General features: G+C 48.2%; 2 protein-coding genes across 4 annotated transcripts in view; one reads left to right on the forward strand and one right to left on the reverse strand.

Moving 5' to 3' along the window:
- Positions 1 to 22,790, forward strand: part of LOC127392758 (F-box only protein 6-like) — a 53,962-nt gene that overhangs the window by 27,249 nt on the left and 3,923 nt on the right. The gene's annotated exons all lie outside the window — the stretch shown is intronic.
- Positions 7,090 to 22,760, reverse strand: LOC127392759 (F-box only protein 2-like). Of its 2 annotated transcripts, XM_051637075.1 has the most exons (6): positions 22,661 to 22,757; positions 21,020 to 21,295; positions 19,791 to 19,917; positions 19,598 to 19,693; positions 19,107 to 19,242; positions 17,091 to 18,680 (listed from the first exon to the last, which is right to left on the reverse strand). In XM_051637075.1, exons 2-6 carry the CDS (start codon positions 21,267 to 21,269, stop codon positions 18,546 to 18,548), a joined length of 744 nt encoding a protein of 247 aa, XP_051493035.1. In that variant the 5' UTR covers positions 21,270 to 21,295; positions 22,661 to 22,757; the 3' UTR covers positions 17,091 to 18,545. The 2 variants fall into 2 exon arrangements, with proteins under 2 accessions (XP_051493036.1, XP_051493035.1); XM_051637076.1 differs by lacking the exons at positions 17,091 to 18,680; positions 19,107 to 19,242 and adding an exon at positions 7,090 to 7,792 and having other exon boundaries at positions 22,661 to 22,760.

A 22,790-nucleotide genomic window follows, 5' to 3' on the forward strand; every position in this document is an offset into this window, starting at 1 on the left:
ATTTGCTTCCTGTTACAGTCAATTGACTGACCCATGTTCTGCAAAGACAGCCGTCTGATTTGAGCTTAATGAGTCAATGGCATGTGGGACACAGGCAGGTGGCTTCTCTAAGCACGGGTGGAAAGCTAAATGAGCCTTTGTCATGTGAATTACGTTAAAATTGATGGGAGTAGGTAATATCCAAAGTATCTCGGCATTTAGAAATGCTCAGTGGCTGCCTTTGTGGCTGTTAATGCTCATCCATACAAGCAACTTGTAGCTCTAGGACCCCCTGGGGGCTGGAGCTGGTGTGGGTGAAGGATGCAGCAATGGCTGTGTCTCCTGAGGGCTCAGTCCCACAGAGAGCTGGTGTCCTGGGGCAGGTAGGAGGCAGCTGCTTAGTTTTGTCCTGTTTCTGTACTGAAAAAGCTTGTGCATCTGCAGTTTTCTGCTGCAGAGTGATTCCAGAGGGACTCTCAGCAGGGGCAGAAGGCACTGCTGTGGTTTGTGTGGTTTATGTTCATGCCAGCTTCAGTTGTAAAGTGCAGAACTGTGGGTTTCTTCCAGAATGCCTCATTTTGGGAAAAGGCACCAGGAGCCAGCCCTTCAGAGGCAATTCACTGTCATGGGGTGTCCTGTTTAGGCACAGTGCCAGGCCGAGGGCTCAGAGCATCCCTCATCTGATTGTTGCTAGGACCAGCCCAGAGCTGAGACTGGTAAATGATCCCTTTGCTAGTACTGCTTTGTAACATGAAAATAAACCATTTTCTGTATATGAAAGTCTGCAAAGTAATTAATATCCTAGTCATTAAATTTCACTGTAGTATACTCAGTGTTAATAAGCCAGCTAAGAGCTCTGCTTGAAATTAATAAGTTGCAAATGACCCAAGGGCCACTGTTTCATGCTTGCTTTTTCTCCCCATTTACCCACCCAAAATTACAGAATTTAAATAGAAAGACAATTTTCACTTATGAGCTAGTGTCATTATTCATAACTGGAGAATTGTAAGGAATAAAAAGCCTTTTTGGTTAATTAGAAACTTCAGCACCTCAGGGAAATTTGGAAGGGAAGAAGATGTGCATTTGACTGAGGTGCACAAACATAAAGCACAGATCAAAAGGAAGGATCATGTAATTTCTGCAAAAATTTCAAAGTACTTGATCCTAAGGGTCCAGCTTTCCTGTACAGGCCAACAACCCCACTGCAGGGAGTCTGGAGCATGCCAGGTTGCTGCATATCCAGGGGTGTCCACACCTCCTGGCTGTGCTGTCTATCAGGAGAGGAAAACAGGTGTGCTCCAAGGAAAGGGGGAGAGGAGCAGCCCAAACAGCCTCTGATAGGAGGGAGAAGTCCCTTTTGCTGGTCATGCCATACAACTCTGGAGCTCTTTTCTGGCACTGACCTGCTTGTTCTGTATTTTGATGAAGTGCTTGGAAGGAAGCAGGAGCAGAACTGGGCAATTCCCCTTGTATTCACAGAGCTGAGACTAGTGGGCCAAAATCTGCTCTCCCCTTTGAAAAGGGGCAGGATGAGACAAGTGTGCAATGTTTTTTGTGTATAACTATGGCTTTTTTCTTGCTCTGGGGGCTGTCAGTCTGCTATCCCCAGCCAGCAACAGAATCTCTAATTAAAACAAATTAGGGGGAGAGGACCTAGAAGTATAGAAATGCTCTGCTAATGATGTGGTTTGCTTAGCAGGAGGGCTGGGCTGTGGTTTTGTTAGTGTCTTTTCTAAGGGAAGGTGGCATTGTTCAGAGATGCTGGGGAGGGGGGAGGGAAATAGGCTTGGAAACAGCTCCAGATGCTTCTCTTTTCTTACATCCCTTCCTCATCCCCTAGGGACAATCAGGGAAGAGCTTGTAAATTCATAATTATGGACCTTTTCAAACCTAGATTAGCTCCTCCAGTCTATCAGGTGAATACATATTTATAAGTGTTGTTAAAAATGTGCCATGTTGCACTCAATGGGGTATAATGAATCTATCATGTAAATACATGCTCAGGTGCAGAATGGAAAAATCCTTAGGGTATTTTTTTTAGGATTATTAGAAGAATTGTTCCTTGAGTAGTTTGGCTTCTCTCAAAAGTGATAATAAAAGTGATTTAAGTATATACAGTGCTTAAACCAGGACAACAATGAACAGATCACTTAATGGATGTTTCTTCTTTCTCAAAAGCATACTGGTGCTCTTCAGGTAAACAGGGTCTTTCTTGTCTCTCTGCCACTTGGTTCACTTTACAAGTAGTAAGTTAAAGGAACTTAGAGTAACTCACCTGTTCTGCAGACTTATCTTCCAAATATAAAACAAAAAACTTGGTTACTGATAAAGGAAGTGGTGCTTGAGATGCCTGAATCTGACATTTCTTGCTATCTAGTCTCTTTTCTGCTGTGGTAAGACTTCAGTTTTGTGTTTGTAGTTTTGCTGTGGAACATGGAGTAAAGACTTCTGAAGATGCTGGGCTGGGTGGAGTTGTCCCAATGCTCTGGTTAGGGGTAGGAATACCTGAAGCCAAGTTGTGGGGGGAGGAAGGCAGAGTCCTCAGTGTCTGAGGGAGTGCTCAATACGTTGCAGGTAAAGCCCATTGTGTGTGCAGGGGCCATCTGATGGAGGCAGGATAGGATGAGGAATGTCATCCTGTGCAGGTTGGCAGCTGTGGCCTGGTGGGCTAAAGGAGCCTCAGGTCCATCAGCTAGATGGGGAATATTGGCTGTGGAATTGCTGAGTCTTGCTGGGCTCGATGTTGCTTGATAAGGGTGCTCTGGTTTGCACTCATCCCCAAATTCCTGGTATGTGCCCCTGGCCCCGTGGTTCTGCTTTTATTTCTGCACTTGGGGAAGCTGGTGCTTGAGAGGGCTCAGATCCTGGAGGAGAGTCTGGAGGCGGCTGCTGTAGAGGGGTTTGCAGTCAGGGTTGGAGTGTGTGTACCTGTTTCCCAGTCTGTCAGACCCTTGTTTCTTCCTCCATATGAGCACATCCGAGCTCTGCCATGAGACATGATGGCAATGAATCAGCTGCCTCTCTTACAGGGGAGGTGTTGGGTCTGGTGGGCTCTCAGGAGGAAGCTGGTTGTGTGGTTTGTGTCCTTGGCTCTGGTGCTGACCCATGGATAGCCTTGAGCAAGCAGTTCTGGTTTCCTACTTTCTACTTTCTTCTTTCTACTGCAGTTTCTCTGACTGCAGAACCTAACATTTATTACTCGTCTGAGTATTTAGTTTAGCATTTTGCTACTCAAAAATGTTAGCATTGAATGTTAAAAAAACACTACAATGTGTGTCTGGGACATACCTGTGATTACAGTTAATCAGGGATGTAAGTGCTTCATTGGACTGATGCCAGGGCACTCAGTTGAACTTGCCTCTCAAAGGTTGCTTCAGGATGGAAAAATGCACTTCCTCCAGGTTACTGGGTGCCAGGGGAGAAGAATACTGGGTGTCACAGCTGGAAATGAACCTTTCTCATCTCTAAGTCAAGTTAGGAAAACTTGCAGACTCCTATCCTGACCCTAATTAATAGAATCTATTCTACTTTCATTGCATGCTGCTACTTAACTTCTCGGAAAGGAGAAGACAATTATTCTGGAGTGTGAAAAACTATCCTGATTTAATGTTGCATGGAATAGCCAATGCAAAAAGATATCTGGGATTTTATGGCTGCAATTCTCTAGAGTCTGCCTACCCAAAGGGAAAGGACTTTTTAACCCAGAACAAAGGAAGTATATTTTGTAAAGCAACAAGTCAATAAATATATAGAAAAAGGGCAAAATATTTTTCTCCCATCCCCATTTTCCTGCAGATCCATTAATTGCTGTGTGCCTCAGAAGACAGCAGTTGCTCCTTGTCAAACTAGTAGGATGAAAGTTGTATCCTCAGCCCAAGCATTTGCAAGTGAATCCTGTCTATGTGGTAACCTCTATTCATAGAGGTAGCTGAGGAGCAGTGGGAACTACCCTTTGTCCTAGCTCATCTCTTGATGCATTTTGTAATTTCCCAGTTACTACTCATTATGTTGTTTGCATGGTGAAGCTAAGGAATAAAATTAAAAACAACTAGGAAGGTCAGGGTTTGGGAAGCTGTGTGCAAAACTGCATCAACTGCTCCTCTGTGCTGCTTATGTGTGCTGCTGCAGCTGGAGTAAGCAGGCTGTGCCAGGGAATTAGAGCTGGGGCATTGCTCTCAGCACTGGTTTGCCTGCTCTGTATTCCCTTCCTGCTCCTGAGGTTAGAGGAGGGATGGATTCTACCCTCCCCCCAAGGCTAAACCTTATGGTAAGGTGAGCAAGTAGGGGAGCTGGAAAGAGGCAGCTGGCAATACTGCTGTGGCCAGGTACTCATTAAAGTCTCTTCCAGCTCTCATGGTTACCATTAATGACTAATTAGTTGTGCTCCCAGTGCCCCTACTGCAGTACTGATTAATCTAACAAGCCTCTCCACTGCATGCAGTACCCATACAGAAAAGGAGGTCTACATGGCCTGCAGATGCCCTGCTGGCACTGGGGCACCCTCAGCCTGACCAGTGGCCAAGGAGGCAGGTGTGCTGTGGTACCCAAAGTTGGTGATGAGTTTCTCTGGGCATCTTTGAAGCCAACTTTGCTGCTACAAGTCTCCTCCCTGGCAGTGAGCGCTGGGGGAAGTTGAGGGCAGCTGGCTGCTCTCCTGCCCCAGAAGAGGGGAAGCAGGCAGATGACTTGCAGCACATGGTTATGGTGGCCTGCATGCTCCTCTGGCTCCTGCTGTAATTTACTGAGGCCCTGTGGTTTATTAACTGTAGTCTTGGAATGATGGATGGTGCTTGTTTAATGCAAACCTGCCTTTGGCTCTGCTACTTCAGCAGCTGCTGATTTGTTTTCTTCCCTCCTCTGTATCAGAGCTGGTAGTAACCTAGCTGGGCTCAGGGTAAGGCTCTGTTTTCTCTGACCTTGATATGGACATGAGCTTTTCCCTCTTCCTCTCATGCCACCTGCCACCTCCTCTCCCCCCTGCCTTAGTAAGAGCCAGGTACAGGGCAGAGCTGACAGCACACAGGAACAAAGCCATGGGGGGGTGGCGGTGGGGCAGCACCCCCTGGATGCTGGTGGGTTTGCTGAGGGCAGGAGTGGGGCGCTGGCAGCACACACCTGCCAGCTGGAAACAGTGCAGGACACAGGGAGCTGCCTCTTGAGCTGCACCTCAGGAGGGGACCCTGCTCTGCCAGCATTTTGAGGGCTTCCAGCTTGTTGGGGCTGAGAGAAATGAATGCACTCCCTGGCTGCTCTGCCAGCCTCTGCTGTGCAGGCTCCAAGAGAACAGAGGATCTGCTGCCCTCCTGGCACCTTGGTGCTGGGCAGAGACAAGAGCCAGCCCTGCCACAGGGGACAAGGAGAGAACCAGCCAATTGCTGTGGGGCAGGACTGAGCTGGCCTGGCCCCACTGGTGTGTGGTGGGGAGGTTTATTAATTGCTTGGTGGTGCTGTGTTATATGGCCCATTTGCAGCTTTTTCTTGTCTGTTTTGAAACTGTGAAATGAGGCACAGTAATCAAGAAGGGTTTTAATAACCATCCCAGCTCTGACATTTAAATTACAGATGGCATTTTCAATTAAACAGGCACTCTCAGCAGGTTTAATTTAGCTATCAGTTCTGCTCTGTTCTTTAAGTGCTTTCTTGAAAACAGTGATGAATTTAAAACCTGCTCCAAAGGGAGGAGGTGCTGAGGAGGGATTGGAGCTGGCTGGAGAAGGGGAAGCCCCTTCAGGGAATGCCGAGTACGCAAAGGGAAGCCAGGGACTGAGGAGATGAGTTGTTCAACTCCTCCAGCACAGATTTGTGCACAGGATGCCCAACGTGCAGCTGCTCTTAAGGGTAATTTTGTGTGTCTGCGTGTGTGCATACACAGTCACACCACCATCCTTCCAAATGCAGTGACTCCTGGACCTAAGCACCCTGTCTCTTCCATGGTGGACTGGGTGCCTTCCTGCTTTCACTCCTCTGCTCCATACTGCCTTTCTGATGGCAATACCTTATGTGTTATCTAAGAAAATGTGCCTGTCTGACAATCAATAGTTCCCCAGTAGTTCAGGACAACTCAGCCACTGGGTGTTCTTATGGTCCTCAGCTGATGGTTTCTGCAACAGATGTGTGGCATAAATGAAGGCCACGGTCCTGGGCCTTCCCTGGGGGACACTGCTGTGGCACTTCAAGAAGAGCCCTTCCCCTTCTGCTGAGGAGTGTCTGCCTCCTGGCAGCTGTCGTGAGGAGCCGCCTGTGTTTCTCTCCAGTGTAAAACGCGGCTGGATAATTTCATCACCACTAATAACATTTCTAGCAAGGCAAGCTACAATAATGATAAGGGTAATTGAATCTCGTGCTTCAGGGACAAGGTGAGCTCAGGAGGGGGATCAGGGAGGAATTCATTTCCCCCTTCCCTGTGGAAGACGCTTTGCACAGTTGATCATTTGTGTTAAAAGGCTCATGCTTTCCCCAGCACAGTGGCTGGGCTGACCCTAACAGCAGGACTTCAGAGGATCCTTCTTACCTCCTGTCTGTCCTGGGTCTCCATGCTCTGCTCTTTGGGGAAGGATGAGCTGTATTTGCCAGCAGTCATTCCAGGAGAAAGTGGAGATACATTCTAAGAGGAGGTGAGACACTGCCTGACTGAGGCTTCCAGTCCCTTACAGCCTGCTGGCATGTGCCAATGGGTGCTGGGCAGTGTCAGTGGACAAGGGGGCCAAGAGTAGCAGAAGAAACTGTGAAGTGAGCCCCTATGTGTCATGTTTCTGTGCCGTAGAAAAAATATGGGAACAATTTGTGATAGTAGTAAATTGTTCTATGTCTATAACACTGCTTTGATTTTTAACTTTGGAAGGACAGATAACCTGTAGGGACATGCAATGAAATGAAGAACACAAAGCCAGGATGTCCTACAAGTTGCCAAGAGAGAACAGCAGCTCCATTGTCAGCTAACATCTATGGGCTTTGGTGACTCTAATCCCCAGGGCTTGGAAAGGCTTCTCTTACCTGTTGTCAGAAGAGCTAGGAGGTCTAATGCCTGCAGTCACACTACAAAATTCTTAAAATAAATAATAAAAAACCGAAAAGATCACATTACAAAAACAGTATTTATGGTGGAAATTTAATTTCAAATAGAATTTGAGAAAATCCTGACTCGGTCAAATGTTAGAGGGGGCCTACAAAGACAAATGTGTCTGCATAACTCTTTTGCATTATCCTCCCAGCTCCTAATACCATCTTGAGGTGGATGTATTTCAGTGGGGTCTGAGGGGATCTCTTAATACCCTTCTCTTGCCTCAAAGGAGCATTGTCATTTAATTACCTCATTTATGCTTGTTGGGAAGCTGAAAGCATTCTGAGCTGCAGGAATGAAAGGGACTATAGAGGATAGTTCGTTGTTATTTGTTAGGAATAAACCACAGAGTGATGCAGCTCAGCTAAACGGAGCTTTTGGACCTATCTGACAGGGTGGGAGCTCATCCTAATAGGACCTGGCTGGCTGAGCTGGAGATGCCTGGCACATGGTGGGAGGAAGATGTTATTATCCAGCCATCTGCCCAGCTCCCCTCACTGCAGTCCACAAGCATCCCTTCAGATGGATTTATTTCTCCAGCACTTGGTCGCCAGCACATGATCAGGCAGTGAGCTTCTCAAGGTCTGTAAGTGGGCAGATGAGAGCTTGGAAAAGAAGTGTTGTGTTCAGTAGCCATGCAGGGAGACTGTGCAGAGCAATGTACTGAGCCCAGCAGCACAGAGGTGTTCAGGAATGCTCTGGAGTCTTTCATTACTTCTAGGAGAGAAACCTCCAAGCTCAGCCTTGTTAGTCCTGAAGGGAGGGAAAGCATTTATATTAATTTTTCCCCTTAAGCAGCTGTAAATTATTAATGGAACTCCACTGACTTAGTGCTGGGGGAAGAATTTCCTGTTCATTATTTACTGATCTCTTCAGTAGCACTATAATTTTTTCTTTTTTTCCCTGGGATTTCCTTAAAAGCAGGAGAAATTTGTCCCCCTGGACTTTCAAGGAGTCCTTTGCCATGTGCCTTTGTTGTTTATTCTTTATAATGAAGCTGCTGGAATTAATTCCTAAGAAAGTGTAAAGAAACATCCCTGTCATTGAACAGTCTTCAGAGCTGTGGTTAAAAGATTTCCAGGTGACAAATGAATGCCTCAGTGGACTCTGTGTCAATTGACTGATGATGTGATTGACTGATGGTGTCTAGTCTCATATTGAAGCTGTCCTTGATGTCTCTCACCTGGGTCCTTCCCTGGCTGTGAGCATGGGATAAAAAGACTGGAGTGGGATGCACAAAAGCCCTGGTGACCAGGCTGGGAAGGGCTTCAGCAGTTTGGCCTGGGACTAGGAGGCCTTTTGAGCTTACCTGTCTCCAAAGTACCAAGAATATTGGGATAATAATACCCCTGGATTTTTTTTGGTCAAGGTTGTGGTATGTGGGGTCCCTGCCCTGTGTAGCATTGTCACTGAGTGTCATTCAGTGTCACAGAGTGACATTGGACAAAACCTGGGTCATGTTCCTATAATATCTGCATCAAGGGGTCTCTGATGATCAGAGAGTCTGGTCTGTGCCAGCATGTCCCATCTGTTCTGGGGCTGGGTGCCTACATGGGATAGTGACATGTCTCCTACCTGCAGTCCCACACGTGATGGCATTCACACACATTTCTGCATGTTCCAGGGGACACAGAGTTTGTTTCCCACTGGAATTTTGCTCTTTCTAAATCTTTTTCTCCATCCCTAGCACTTTGTACAAACTTGAGTGCTGCAAGCTTGGCCTGTTTTTTTTGGGACATTTGCTGTTTTCTAAAGGTGCTGTTCATCCTTATCTACTGATCTGCAGATACAGGGGAGTTTCTCCAGGGCTTTTTCTGGGTGGGACTGTGATAGTGCCAAGTATTTAATTGGGCTATGTGGTCTCTGAGGCCAGCTTCAGACTCCTGACTACCTGTGCATATTGATGAAGACAAAGCTTTCTGTGGGAGCCTGCCAGGCTCGAAGGGGTGGTGAGCAGAACTGAAGACGAGACCCAGAGAGAGAAGTTATCACTGGTGTCAGGGGAAGAATGGATCAGAGGATGTGGATTGCACAGCAGGCATCAGTGCAGGTCTGGCTGTGAAACTGCCCCTGTAGCATTGCTCTTGCAAGCAGGGCTGGAGCAAAGCCCTCACTCTGGGACTCTATGGACAGAAGACCCTGTGGCTCTTCATAAGGGTTGGCATGCTCAGACTGTTGTGTGGTACATCCCCTGTGTTGGGATCTGTCTGCTTTTGTTTCTGCTTGCTGTGCAAGGTCTTCCTATCTCCTTGTAAGGTGCACAACTCAGCAGGGCTCTAGTTCCCAGGAAAGGCTTCTGAAGAGTTTTGAAGGATCAGAGAAGCAAAGTATATTGAGGCATGAAACTAGAAGGGAGCACTTCATCTGGACAGGAATTGCTCCCACTTTGGCTGTTCCTATCTCCTCCTGTCCAATATCATTAGTCTTATGAAGGAGCAAATGTGAAGGAAGGGTTTGAAAGCAGCCTGGAAAAACTCAGCTGGGGTTTCTGGGTTGTGATGTACAAGCGTTTAGAAAACCAGCAGCACCTCTGCCTCCACTAGCTCTAAAGCTCTCTGGAGATGCAGGTTAGCTGGCTGGCTGGGTGGGCAGATAGGGCAATGGCCGTGAGTGAATTATTCAGGCAGTTCAAAGGTCTCTGCAGGCAGCTGCTGTTTGTATATGTGTAGGGAAGGTTGTAGCATTGCTAATGAGTGTAACCTGCAAGGGAGGAGCCCAGAGTGTGTTGCTGAAGCCTGGCAGCTCTTGGCTCAGGAGTGCTCCTTGGTTGACACCGACATCCAGGAGCTTGGCAAGACAGGGCTTCCAGTGTCTTGTAAGACAGATGTCACTATCCAGCCCTGCTCTGCTCTGACAAGAGGCAGCATGGTCGCCTTTTTTGCCTCATGTGGTAGACACTCTTCAAACACTCTAGAGTATTTCCTGCCCATTTCTCTACCTACTGGACACAACATCCCTTTCAGATACTTTCTGCCACACTAATGGGCAGCACTGCTCAGAGGGGAGAGTTTACGTGCATTCCCACCCAACACCAGCTGGGTATTATTCTTGAGGGAGATAGACCTTGACATTGGGGCTTAGAAATGAGGTGAAATGTCATTCATTTTCTATGTAGGCAAAAAGCACAGTTAAGTGAAAGGATTAGATGGAGTTTGCATGAAGGGAGAGCTCCTGTCTTGATCAATACTTTAAAAATTCCTAGGCACGTGAGAGTTAGTTCTGCATGGTACAAAACAGTTATTTGAGGCTTTAAAAAAAGAGAAACAAACAAAGAAAAAACTTCCAAGAAGCTATTAAAAAGGCTAGCATGTTCAGATTTACTGATTGCATTTGAGCTGAAGGTTGCAGTTAAATGTAACTGGAACTTATTTATAGGAATTCATAGTTACCTCTGTTCAGATTGCCTTAAACTCTGCCTATATCATGATAGCATAAAGGAGAATAAAAACCTGAGGTAGCCCTGTCCACTTAGAGGAATGGCTTTTGTCTTACTGAAATCATAACAATTCAAATACTTTTTCTTAGTGTAAGCTGAGTGTGTTCAAACTTTCATGCTGCCTGGCCATGTGCTGTGTTGGAGGCTGTACAAAGCAGTCAAGAAGCTTGTCTGGCAATGAAATGTGGTGCAGAAGACAGGCTGTGGGCTTGGAATTCTTAGCTGTGCTCACAGGCTCCCTGGGTGACTTTAACTATGGCAGGCTTATGTCCCTGCCATCCCTGTGTTAAAATAAGGATAGTAGCTCATGGAAGGTAATAAAGTCTGTTGATAGTTCAGAAGCACGTAGATGTATCATGGCCCTCGTTCCTGGAGTAAGCACTGTCTAGAGAGAGATCAGGAATTAATGTATCCCATGCTTTTTTGTTTAAAGATACCTTGCTTTTTAGGCTTACCTGCCCGTATCAAAGTCCCCTTCCCCATCTGTGCTGGATCTCAAACTCTGCTAAGAACCAAAGCACTGACCTTCACAATTGTCCATCAGCAGCATCTCCTCTAAGGGGTGTGTCACACCATAAGCACAGCAGCTTCTCATTTCTTTGAGCTGGACTCAACCCTTCCCAGACAGGATGGCATCCTTTGCCTGGCATAACCACAGGACACAAGAAGTGTTTTCATATTGGTTGCAGTGGTTTTTGGCTCCCTGAGTTATCCCCCTGCCTCTGTCCACTTGAGGGCTGTGTTTCTTGGCTTTGTGTCCATGGTTTTGTTTGCTTACCAACAAGAGCTGCTTTGAACAGTTAATGATGCTTCCTGTCACTGCTGGGTGCGCTTGAACCTGCCAGGGTCCCCAAGGGTGCAGTGGGAAGTGAGGGCTGGAGCTCTGCTCTCTGCTCTCCCCAGCCCTAGTGGTGGTGTGTGTTGTGCAGGGTGGGGGGCTCAAACATCTGAAAAGGGGGATTGGGGCTGCTGTCTGATTTTATTTATTTTTTTTTAATGTTGCTTAGAAACCAAACCCAGTGTTACCTAACTCCACCAGATCTGCAGTGCAGAACTCATTGCGCAAGGGGAAAGGAGGGGTTTTTATTATTTTTTACTATTATTTTTCTACTTTTTTCCTTTTACAAGAAATAACTCACTTTTCAGCTGTTGGAGAAGGTAGTAATTGATCTAGAGCTTTGCAGCTTGCCTTCCGGAATGGTTTTATTCTTAATGTAGGAATAAAACTCTGTTAGGTCAAATACACAGCAATAAATACAAGAAGCACATTAGCTTTAATATATTGGATTATTCCACTTGGTGGTGACGGGGAAAAAAACAAGACTTAATTCCCCTGGCAATGCAGGCAAAGAAAATCACTTTCCCTGCCCATTTTTCTTCTGTTAAGTCATTTTTGTCTGTCAATGCCAGTGCTGCAGGCTTTGACAGAGTTTAATTTTACTTTTTATTTTTTTAACCTGGTGTGGAAGTAAGAAGTATTTTCTCCACGTAAATTGTTCATAAATTCACTCAATGCCTTTCATTTCTAGCTGTCACAGATTCCCTCCCTGGTGGGAGATGGGGAGCTCTGGGTACTGTCAGAAAAATTGGATTGTCACAGATTGGCAGGGTAGGGTGACTTTTAGCTTCACTCTGCTGTTGGAATGGGACAGCGAGTTCTACCCAGCTGTTCCCCTTTTTCCAGGCATGCTGCTGTTGGTTTCTGTTCCTACCCTGACACTTCCCAGCTAGAGCCAGGATTTGTTTCTCCATGCCAGCAGTTCTTGTCATGTACCACCACCCTTCAGCGCCTCAACATCTGTTGCGTCTTTCCCTGTGTCCCACAGGCTGGTGGTGGCTGAGGGCTCCCATGTGGTGGTGAATGTACTCAGCAGTGCATGCATTTATCCCAAGTGATGTGCCTTGCAGTGCTGAAGTCTTATCAAATCCTTGTGCCAAGCCTTTCCTCATTTTTCTGGGAGTGCAGTGATACTGGATCCTTTTCCTACAATCCCTTTTTCCCAAATCTCTATTTTATATTGGAAACAGGACAGATGGAAGAGGCAGGAATGATTGTCATCATGGTAGACAGGTAGAAGGTGGCTCTGCTGTGGACCAGGCAAGTAGCAGAGAGACTGCAGCAGAGATTTAGCTTGGATAACAGAAGAAACCTCTCAACCTGGTGAAAGACTAAGAAGGGATTTTTAAGGGGTAAAGCCTTCATGCCAGAAAGCTTTGAAAAAAGAATAGATGAATCTGTCAGGAGTGATTTACAGATGGGGAGGGGGCTGCCATGGACAGGAGAATGGGACTTAGAGTCGGCAGGCCTGGCTTGTGTGGTTGTGGCAGTGTGTTGTTTTTAAAGCATCTCTCTCCTGTGTGCAAATTGGCAAGAGAGACGGGAAAATAGCAAGGTAGGAGTCTCCATGTGGTTAAGGGAGTTTTTGCACTGTATTTATCTGTCCAGGCACAGTTATTGTTCCAATGAGCAGGCTCCTCCACCCGCACCTCGACTCTATCTGATTCTAGTTGTCTAAGACGAGAGAGACTTCACAATAATCCTGCTGGCAATTAATTGGCTTTTGTTCAGCAAGAGTGAACAAGATCTCATCTTAATCTGTTTCATTATTTTTCCTTGTATAGCACAGTCAACACAAGATTAGGTTTAATTTACAAAAAAATGCAAAGTCATTACTCATATCTGGATCAGGATTTTATCTGCTTCGTTTTGCAATGCTTCGTGTTTCAATGTTAACGAGAGGAGGTGTGTGGTGAGGTGGAAATAGCACTGCTTGACTTCAGGACCTTTTGGAAGGATTGCAAGTAACAGAGCTCTGATATCATCCTTACTCTACCCCTGTCTCCTGCCTTTCCTCAGATAAGAAGCTTTGTACATGGGACAACTGGCCTCTTCCTGCAGGGTGGTGGGTCCTGGATGCTCTTAGCTCTCCTCTCCTAGCTCTTTATGCAATGGCAGCCCTGGACATACATGTGGAAAAGAGCTGTGGGAAGTCAAAAGGAAATGTTGTGGGGTCCAGGGCAGTGGCAGACAGAGGTGGGCTTGTTTGACACCGAGTGAGAAGCTGTGCCATTTGCCTGTGGTGCTCAGTGGCTGAGGACATGCTGGTCCTGGCAGTGCAGGCAGGACAAAATGCTGGTTTCTGAAGTGCTCTGCACAGCTGTGGGCACACACACCTGCCTGTGAGTTTATCTACCCCTCTGCATTTCAGTGCACTTACCTGTGAGTGCTCGTACAACCCGTCCCACTAACCAGGCTCCCCTTCTGCCCAGTCCCCAGAAGGCAGCTGGCTCAAGTGTGCCCCGAGTGTCTTTTGCCCAAGAAACAAATGTACTTCCAAAATGTGTGGGGTGTTCCCGATGACAGGGATAAGCATCAGAGTCTGTATAAAAAGAGCTGCTCTGCAAACCCTGGCAGCAGACGTTTGAACGGGACAAGGAGAGAGGAGGCTTGTGCTCCCGAGGCAGGCGGCAGCAGCAACCCCGGGCAGGCTGCTGCAGCCCGAGTGCCCTCTGCTGTCCTGTGCTGCGGGGTCCCCACCGGGTCCCCGGTCACGGAGGATGTTTGACACGCCACTGCAGACAGGGTTGCAGTCAGAACGCTGGGCTGCCGGTCGCTGGAGCCCAGAGCTGCTGGGAGGAGAAGCTGCAGCCAGTCGGGAGCCTCTGCTGCAGTCTTCCCTTTGGTGATACAAAACTCTTTTTCCTGAAAACTGAGGGAGGCTGACTCAGGCCAGAAGGCTGCTTGTGTGCTTGCTGGGCTGTATCTGGCTTTTCTTCTCCTGTGACATCTCTTCTTCACATGCCCATCCTGACCGTGTCTGTCCTGTTCTGGTCGGTCTGGGTACCTTTCCTTTACCTGCAGGCTGCTGTGTGAGGAGCTCAATGCTCTTGTGCAGCTCGCTCAGGCAGTAGTTCTGCTTTCCAGCTGCCATGAGACCTCACAGTTGAACTCACTGTAGCTGTTCTCTCTGTACTTCCAAAGCACCTGCCCAGTAAAAAAGCATTTTTAGGCCCTTTTTTCCCTACTAGGTAAAGAGACAGAGAATGACAAAGTAGTCGCTGCCCCAAGGACAGCAGGAGGAACTAGCTGGGTGGAAGGAGAAGCAGGAGTCAGGTTAGCTCAGTGCCATCGTGGACTTTGTTTTTCTCTGAGGTATCTGTATGGTATGGGACAGCAGTGAGGGAGGTGTGGGAATGGCTGTTTCTGAGCCACAAAGGGGCCCAGGGGGTGTTTCTTCACTAGCCCAGTAGTTTCCAGTTCTCTGAAGGCTTTCTACCCCTGGCAGGCTTGTGGGCCCAACTGCAAGGGTAAGTCACTGCCTCTCCATCCCACTGGTGACCATATTCAGCTTGGTTGCAGTTCTATGCTAGAAGCCTCTGCTGCAGGTTTGCTGATGCCCTGCTGTGCTGGCTTTCAGCAGGTGCCATTCCCAGCCTCCACAAGCTGTTTGATACAGAGGAATCAATGTCCTAAACTATTTTCCCTTTCACAGCTGGCTAGAACAGCTGGGCTGCAAGAAACAGAGAATAGTTTTGTGTGGGTTTTTTTCTCCCCATCCCTCCTATCCCCAGTCTTGAAGAGCTGGTGGGAGAGCAAACTCTTCCATCTGTCCACAAACCCCCCAGGTAGATTATAATAGGTTCTTCATATAGAAGAAGTCAATTAGTCTTGACTAGAGATGTATGCTAGTGCTTCCTTGCAAGGGCCCCATCTTGCTCTGTTCTGTTCCTCTGCAAGAGACTGGCTGTAGAAGCTATTATGAAAAGAAAAACCCTTTTAAGTATAATAAGTATAATGACATTTTTAGCCAGGACTGGCTGTGGTGGGCTTTTTAGAAAAGAAAATTACAGATGGATCTCACACAGCTGCAGCCACCAAGATGCAGTTGGCTGCCCAGGACATCAGATGCCAGCTGCTGAGAGCAGGAAAGGGCTGAGTGCTGGATCTAGGGCTGCTTTTAATGCCTCTGAGTAGTAAAGCTGCCAGGGTAAGAGGTGTGTTCATGCTTAGCCAAAAGTGAGTAGCTTGAGTCTTAAAACTCGCTCTCCAGTTCTCATAATCCAGCTGGTTTTGCTCCAACATGGAGTGTTTTGGAGGACATTTCCATTCTTTGCTCAGTGTAGCTCACTGCTAAGCCCAGTGATGGTCTGCCCCAGAGATGGCAGTGGTGCACTGTGGGTTGGAGGTGCAAAGGAAATAGCCCTTTCTACAGCTCTTGTTGCCATGTCTAGGAATGGCAGGAGATGCTTTTGTGTGGTTCTGTTTTTTGCGCCATCAGTGCTCAGTTTTTGTGTTGTAATGCTCTGATTTCTAAATACTGAGTCTGGACAATGTGAATATGGGTTATAAATTACCTGGGGACAGACCTCTCTGTACAGCACGTATGCATTGGTCATCGGTGTCCCCAAAAGCTACAGTGTCCCACAGCTGCTTGCTGGGGCTGGCTCAACAGAAAGCAGAAGGAACTCCCATGGGAGCTGTGTGTGACAGAGCCCTTTGGTGGCTGGGAGCTTTAATGCATGTAAACCCTTTTGTCACAGTTGCACTGACTTTCTGTAATCCTGTGAAATTCCATCATCTCAATTTCCATGAAGTCTGTAACACGTGAGAACCTATTAACCTCCTGCACTCTGTTCATCTCAGGCAGGATGAGTTGACATTGTCTTGGAATTGGATTTATGTGTATGGTGCAGATTTCATTGTGTTCAGACTTCTGGTATTTGATCAAAATTCATAAGGCATTTGGAACTAAATATTTAGAACATGAGCAAGATTTCTTTTTGCCAAGTACCCAGGCACTCACTTGCATTGGGACTGGAGCACTGAGGTGGCTTAACACAAGGAGTCATCACTCCTCTGAGTGAAGCTCTGTGGGGCAAAGGTTATTCCCTGCAGTGAAGCAGTGAGTGGGAAGGTCAGGACAGCCCCTGACAGCCAATGTGAACACCAGGCCTGCTGGCTTGGGGGCAAGTCTGGAGTGGAAAGCCCTTGGGCAGCTGCATTGGTTGTCAGAGCTGCTGGGGAGGTCAAGAGCTTTGAGCAGTTCACCCTGGATGAGCCTAAAGTGGGGACCATGGCCCTACCCATATCTAGAAGGGACACAGTATCTGAAGGCTCAGTCCCGGGGTTTATCCTGCGAGATGGTGGTTTAGGAAGGTTCAGTTTAACAACTGCAACACGATGTGGAATGTTGATCCTTTTGCTGCACTGATTCCTTAGGGACAGATAGAGGCCTCAGTTCTTCCGCGGGGCAGGGAGTTGGGTGCTAACTAGCAACTGTCAGCTGTATTAAAGGCTGTGGTGAATAAAGCTGCATTGTGTGACTGCATGTGCAGAGGTAATGGAGGGGAAAGAGTTAAATTCTGAACTGAATTTGCACTGTTTTACCTGCTCCTCTGCCTGCTGCTGCTCTGCAAACCCTTTGCCCATCAAGTGCTTCCAACAGGTTCAGGCTGCTGGGTTGGGGAGCAGAGCATGTACCTCCTGGGAGACTTGGTGGTTTTATACAAGATACAATGACTCCTGGGTTTGGGGCAGGAGTGGTTGACATGGCTCCACGTAACTGAACAGAAAAAGGATGCTTCAGCACAGGACACAAATACCCAGCGCACAAGGGAGGATCCACACACAATTGTGTCATTTTATTGTGTTTGCCTGCAGTCTGGCTTGGCACAGCTGTGGTTTGGAAGGCCAGGGTGCCCCAGGCACCCAGGTGCAGCAAGGCCAGTGAAGCAGAGCATGCACCAGTGCCCAGCTCAGAGCTGTCCTCTTTGGCTACACTGCACCTCAACAGTGCACTTTGATGCAAGGTGCCATTCAAGTATGTATGCCCTGGCAGCCCAGGAAGGGAAGACAGACAGGCACTCACAGTTGTGTGACCATCTGTCTTTATGCAACACCAGCTCTACAAAGGGGATGCTCTTTGGAGAGGACTGACTAGCTGGGACAGGCTTGGCTTGGGGAAGCTCAAGTGCCTGTGTCCAGAATGGTGGCTCACAGCCCTGAGTGACACCAAGAGGCACTAGTGGGAGCATGTACAAAGTGCTGCTTTGTCAGTGAGCATGTGGAGTGGAGGCAGACAGGTACTTTTTGCAGACACTGTTAGTAGAAGAACTGCAACCAAGTGGGGCTAATGGTAGCTTTCTGTGTGAAGAACATCTGCTTGCCAAGAGTCATACTGGATAACCAGGGTGCGTGCTGTATTGAAGCATGCAGAGGCCAGGAAGGAGCTCGTTTTCATTTGTTCCTGGACCCCCTCCCCAGTTTGCTTCTAACCCGTTTCCTTAAGTCCTACTCTCCCAGCAATTATTCTCAGTTGCTGTCTGTCTGAGGAAGGCAAATGAAGTCTCAGGGTTGGATACCAGAGAGGTTTCAGTTCCCAGTACTCTCCTTGATAAATGGGTGCTGGGAACAGCGTAAAAGGATCTGATTCCTATTGCTGTGCATTATCGTCACTAAAAATTAACTGGGGAGTCAGAATAGCACTTGGTGGCCAAGCTAGAGCTTCTGTGAGGCAAGCAATAACATCTGTTGTTTATAAATGGGAGAAGCTAAGATTGTCACTGCAGGTCATGGAAGCAGTTGGTGACAGAGATGTGACAGGGCTCTGCGTCTCCCCTGTCCTCAGACACAAGGTCTATGCTTTTCTTTCCTCCTTTTTTTCCACTCTAACTTCCAGAAAATATGTCCAAAATACCCTTAAAAGTTAAGGGGTGCCTAAGCCTGGGAAGCAGGCAGGAGGAGTGTCTAGCTTGGGCTGAGTGCTAGGGGTTAGTGGCTCAGAAGTAAGGTCTGCAGGATTTTCAGGTGATCTCATGTCTGTCAGGTAACACCAGTGCAAGCAGCGAGGCTGAGTCTCCTGTGGTGCATTCACAGATCTAGTCCCATCCTTTGCATAGTCCTCTTGAGGCGAGATGGGTGGTGGCCCCAGGCATCTTGCAGGCACATTCACTGGCAGAAAGGTTGTATGCTCTACAGCCCAGAAGCAGCACCATGCAGAAAACATCCAAAGGCCATGGGATGCCCTGAGGGAAGTCAGCTCCAGCATGCAGGCCCCAGGCCAGCCAGGGCTATGGCTCCACTGTCACGCTGCTGTTGGTAACACGGACACCATACCAGCCCTTCCAGAACAGAGTGTCTTGGCCACCGTGCTCAAAGCGGACAAAGCGGACCCCAGGCCCGTAGTTGGCAAAGGTGTGGGAGATCTTTGGGACAAGAGACACAGTGGTTGTTGGCAAGTGTGAAACCACCATGAACCCACCCTTCTTTAGTGCACAGAGCCTTCAGTCTCTCCTGCCCAAGTCACATCTACCGGGGTGGGTAACAATGAGGGCATTTGCAGTGGGAGTTACTGGGAGGAGCTTTGATCCTATCATTGTTTAGAGGCCACTGAACCTACCCCAGCTGGACATCTCTTTCATCTTACACCTGCACTGGTGGCTCAGTAAGGTTCCAAGTTTTATGTAAGGTGGCCTCCCAGTACAATCCCTTTGTTCCATGAGAGGGTCATGGCTCCACAGAACACATAACAGAGCCTTCTCCAGGAGAACTCTCCTGCTTTTCTCTGCTTGAAAACATTCCTGATTCATGCAGGTTGGGTGTCACCTGCAGAGCCCACAGCTGTAACTCACCTCAGTCCAGCTGGCATCATTATCCTGTGGGATGGAAATAGTCTCACTTTTGTACTCAGCCAGAACATCCTCATTCTCTGACAGCAGCTTCACACAGAGTTCATAGAGGCAGCCGGCGTCACTGCGTCCTGCGTACCTGCAGGAGAGCCCAGCTGCAGCCTTACCTGGGGGAACCCTGCAAACCGCCAGAGCACAAGCTGCATCCTGCTGACAGACGTGCAGATGGAGGTGGAGATCTGTAATGATTCCTACCCCAACCCACCACCTCCCCTCATTCCCAACAGGAACCTGGTCTTTAGAGGCCACAAGTACCAACAATTCAAACCTTGTGGGAGCTGCCTGTGGTGCTGTGATCCAAGACCCAGCCATGTCCCACACCTCGGGGGTCCTGGCAGCTTAGGTTTTAAGGCCCAGTGTGGTATATGAAATGCTTGCCCTCTCTTCTCTTTCTTGCCTCTCGGCCTGCCTTCTGAGGCATCCTTGCTACTTACCAGTCTTTTACCACAACTTTAGGCTGGGTTGTATCCATCAGCTCCTCCCAGTAGCCCTCAGCCCTTAGGTCAATGACCTGAGCCTTTCGGCACCACCTGAAACAGGAGATGTAAATTGGTATCACAGTCCCTCCTGGAACTGGGGTAGCCAAAAATGTCCCCTTCCCTCAATAAGAGAAGAAAGCAGCCTTACTCATAAGATGTAACAAAGTATTTATGGACTTCTTCACTAGGGAATTCTTTTCCAAAGTCCCCAGGAAGCTCTTCGATTTTCCAGCCATCACCTCCATTCTCTACCTCTCCCCAGTGCTGCAAGTCTTCTGCAAATAGCAGAGAAGAGACTTGGATGAGTCTTTGTTTCTGTGGGCCTGGGGAACCTGGCCATCTCCCACTGGAAGCTTTCTCTGGCTTGTGAGAGGTGTGCTGTTATATGCAGTACTGATTTTGCTTGTAGGCTATGGAGATGTCTGCAAGTAGGGATCAGGCAAAAAGCCTTTAGTCTGGCTGAACTTAACATGAACAAACTTTAACATTCCCCACCAAAAAGGCTATGTACATGTGGGTTTATTTAAGAAAGTACTCAAGTGAAATTATGTAGGTGTCCTAAACTGTGTGTCAGCACTTTAAGCAACATAATGTAGGAACAGCCTGGGGAGACATGCTGGCTGCTTTATTTCTACATTTTTCTAAATTGCTAAGTGGCATTTCTAGAATGGCCTTAGCTTTCCTGGTCTTAGCCAGAGGGAACCTGGATGTTGGGAAAAGTTGCAGAAAAATAATCTGTAAACAAAATGGAGAAAGAGTGTTGACAGTGCTTTGGTCTATGGTATGTGAAATGTATTTGTTGCTGCTTGGGTTGTTGAGGCTTGGTTACTGCTGCTTGTCCTGTAGATCTGGCAGGTGAAGTTCATGGATGATCAGAACAGTGGCAACTGAGGTATGTGCACAGCTCTAACATGGGCTGTAAGGAGGGTACAAATGAAATTTGCCTGAGCTGCTTCATGGAATGAAGCCTGAAGTGCCCGGTGAGCTCAGAAAGGAGTAGATCCTGAGTGGGGAAAGGCTTGATCTTTCCTGTCACAGTTTGGCAAGAAGCAATCTAGACATGCAGATGCCATTGTCATTACTGCACTGGACAGTGGTTCTGCAAAGGACGTTTTTGCCTCTTAAACATGATCTGGATCCCTGCAGGGGCTTATATAAAGCTGATGTCAAGTAAAGCCTTTTGCAAAGGCTGTTTATGAAATGCCTTCATGCCCAAGAATGACTTGACTGCATGCATTTTGTGATTTGACTCTTGGGCAAAAAGAAAATGCTGCAACCTGATGGCAAGTGAGATCTTTTGCAAAGACTGGAGATGGCCAATTTGCAGTGACTGGCCCTCTCTATGAAATCTTGAGGCTTGTTATACTTGTCTCTCACCTTCACCACATGGGTTCTTGATGAGATTCTTCCTTTTCTTACTCAGAAAGTAGAAGTTTTGCCAGTTCTCTGTGTCATTCTGTGCCTCTGCTCCAGCAAGGCCTTCCTGCTGACACTTCAGGATCCAAACGGCAGCTCCATCGACCAGGTTCTTCCAGTGGCAGCAGACCAGGCGGCACGCCAGCACCAGCTCCACCGCAGGGATGGAAGCCAGGATTCTGATCAGGACTGCTTCAGGGAGTGACTCCATCCTTGGGCCAGGCTGGATGGAGCTTGCTGAGGAAGAATGGGGAAAGGAGTGGTGACTCAGTGGTCCTTTAGACATGGGGTCTCCCACCCTCAGTTGTGTCAAATGCTGATGCATTAGGAAAGAGTATCATTTTGGGGGCACAGATTGCCTCCTAACCTTAAGACCTCCTGACATACTAATACCCTGAAGCATGTGAACAGATTAATATTTTTTTGAAGTGAAGGTAAATTCATCCACAAAATGCAAGTCATTGACATCTGCAACTATGACAGGTTTTCAGTTGCCCAGACTGGAATCAGTCCTTCTGGAAATCCCTGCTGCTGCAAAACCCAGCTTCTTCATAAAGACCTCCTCTGCAGAAGGAGGCATCTGGCTGTTCGTTCTGCCTTCAAGAACATCCCTGATAACAAACACTGCAGAGCAGTACCTACATATCCATGGTGAGCATCTTGCCAACCACATTTGCAGTGGTTTGTTCCATATCTGAGAGGCTTTCCTCAAGGGTCTGGCACTTAATCTCCTTCGTCATGAGTCTGTATAAAGTACAGGTCTGAGCAAGACTGAAAATAACTCTGTTGAGAGTCTCTTGGGCTTATAACCCAAGTCAGAAGTGTGTGCTTTAACTCCATGTGCCAATTCTGCACTCAGCCTCCCAACATCTCTCCGGTGCCCTGAGGTCCAGGGCCAGGAGCTGCAGGAATAAGGAATGATGAACATGCAGATTCAGTGCCCAGGTCACCAGTGTGGGATGCACCGTGACTCTGCTTTTATCTCAGCAGAGCCCTGATGCTGGGACGCTGCCGAGACTGCAGCAAACTGCGTCATTGCAGCCAAATTCCTCTGGAGTGAGTCGTTAGGGCCAGGAGAGCACTAGGAACAAAGCAGGGGAAATATCCTGACGTGCTGCTAGATGTAATACGGCAGTGCCTCATCAGGCCGGGAGGAAAGAAACGGGGAGTCACAGTGCCAGAATCCTACATCTAGATGTTCCTGCTGCAGAGCTGTCGTGTCCTCTGTCTGCACCGCACACTGCAGGAGGAAACTGTCATCTAAAAGTCCCTGGCTTTTCTGGCGGTAGCACTGGGAGATTTCCCATTTCCCCGCTTCCCCCTTTCCAACCCTCAACCACAGGTTTCATCTCCTGCAAGAATTCCTCGTGCCTCACTCGCTCTCTGCCTGGTGCTGGAGCATCACCGCTCTCCTTGCTCTGCTTCCCCATCTGCCCCGACCCTCATCCCCCTTCCTCACCGCCTTCCCCCCGTGCTGCCCAGCACAGAGCCGGCCACAAACCCCCAGGGTTCCAGCTCGGTGCCCCCGCAGCGCTGCCCCCAGCCCGTCCCCGCACCCTCCCGCCTCGGCTGGCCCCGTGCGGAGGGGCCGAGCGCTCCTACCTGCCGTGCGGGCGCCCGCGGGGCTGTAGCTGGCCGGGGACGGGGAGGACCGGTCGGGCACCCCTCATAAAGGGCTGCGGGGAGGCCCTGGCCCCGCTCGGCGCCGCCTCCTCCCGCCCCGCGCTCCGCC

This window comes from Apus apus, chromosome 20, assembly GCF_020740795.1.
Source record: "Apus apus isolate bApuApu2 chromosome 20, bApuApu2.pri.cur, whole genome shotgun sequence".
NCBI classification, from domain to species: domain Eukaryota; kingdom Metazoa; phylum Chordata; class Aves; order Apodiformes; family Apodidae; genus Apus; species Apus apus.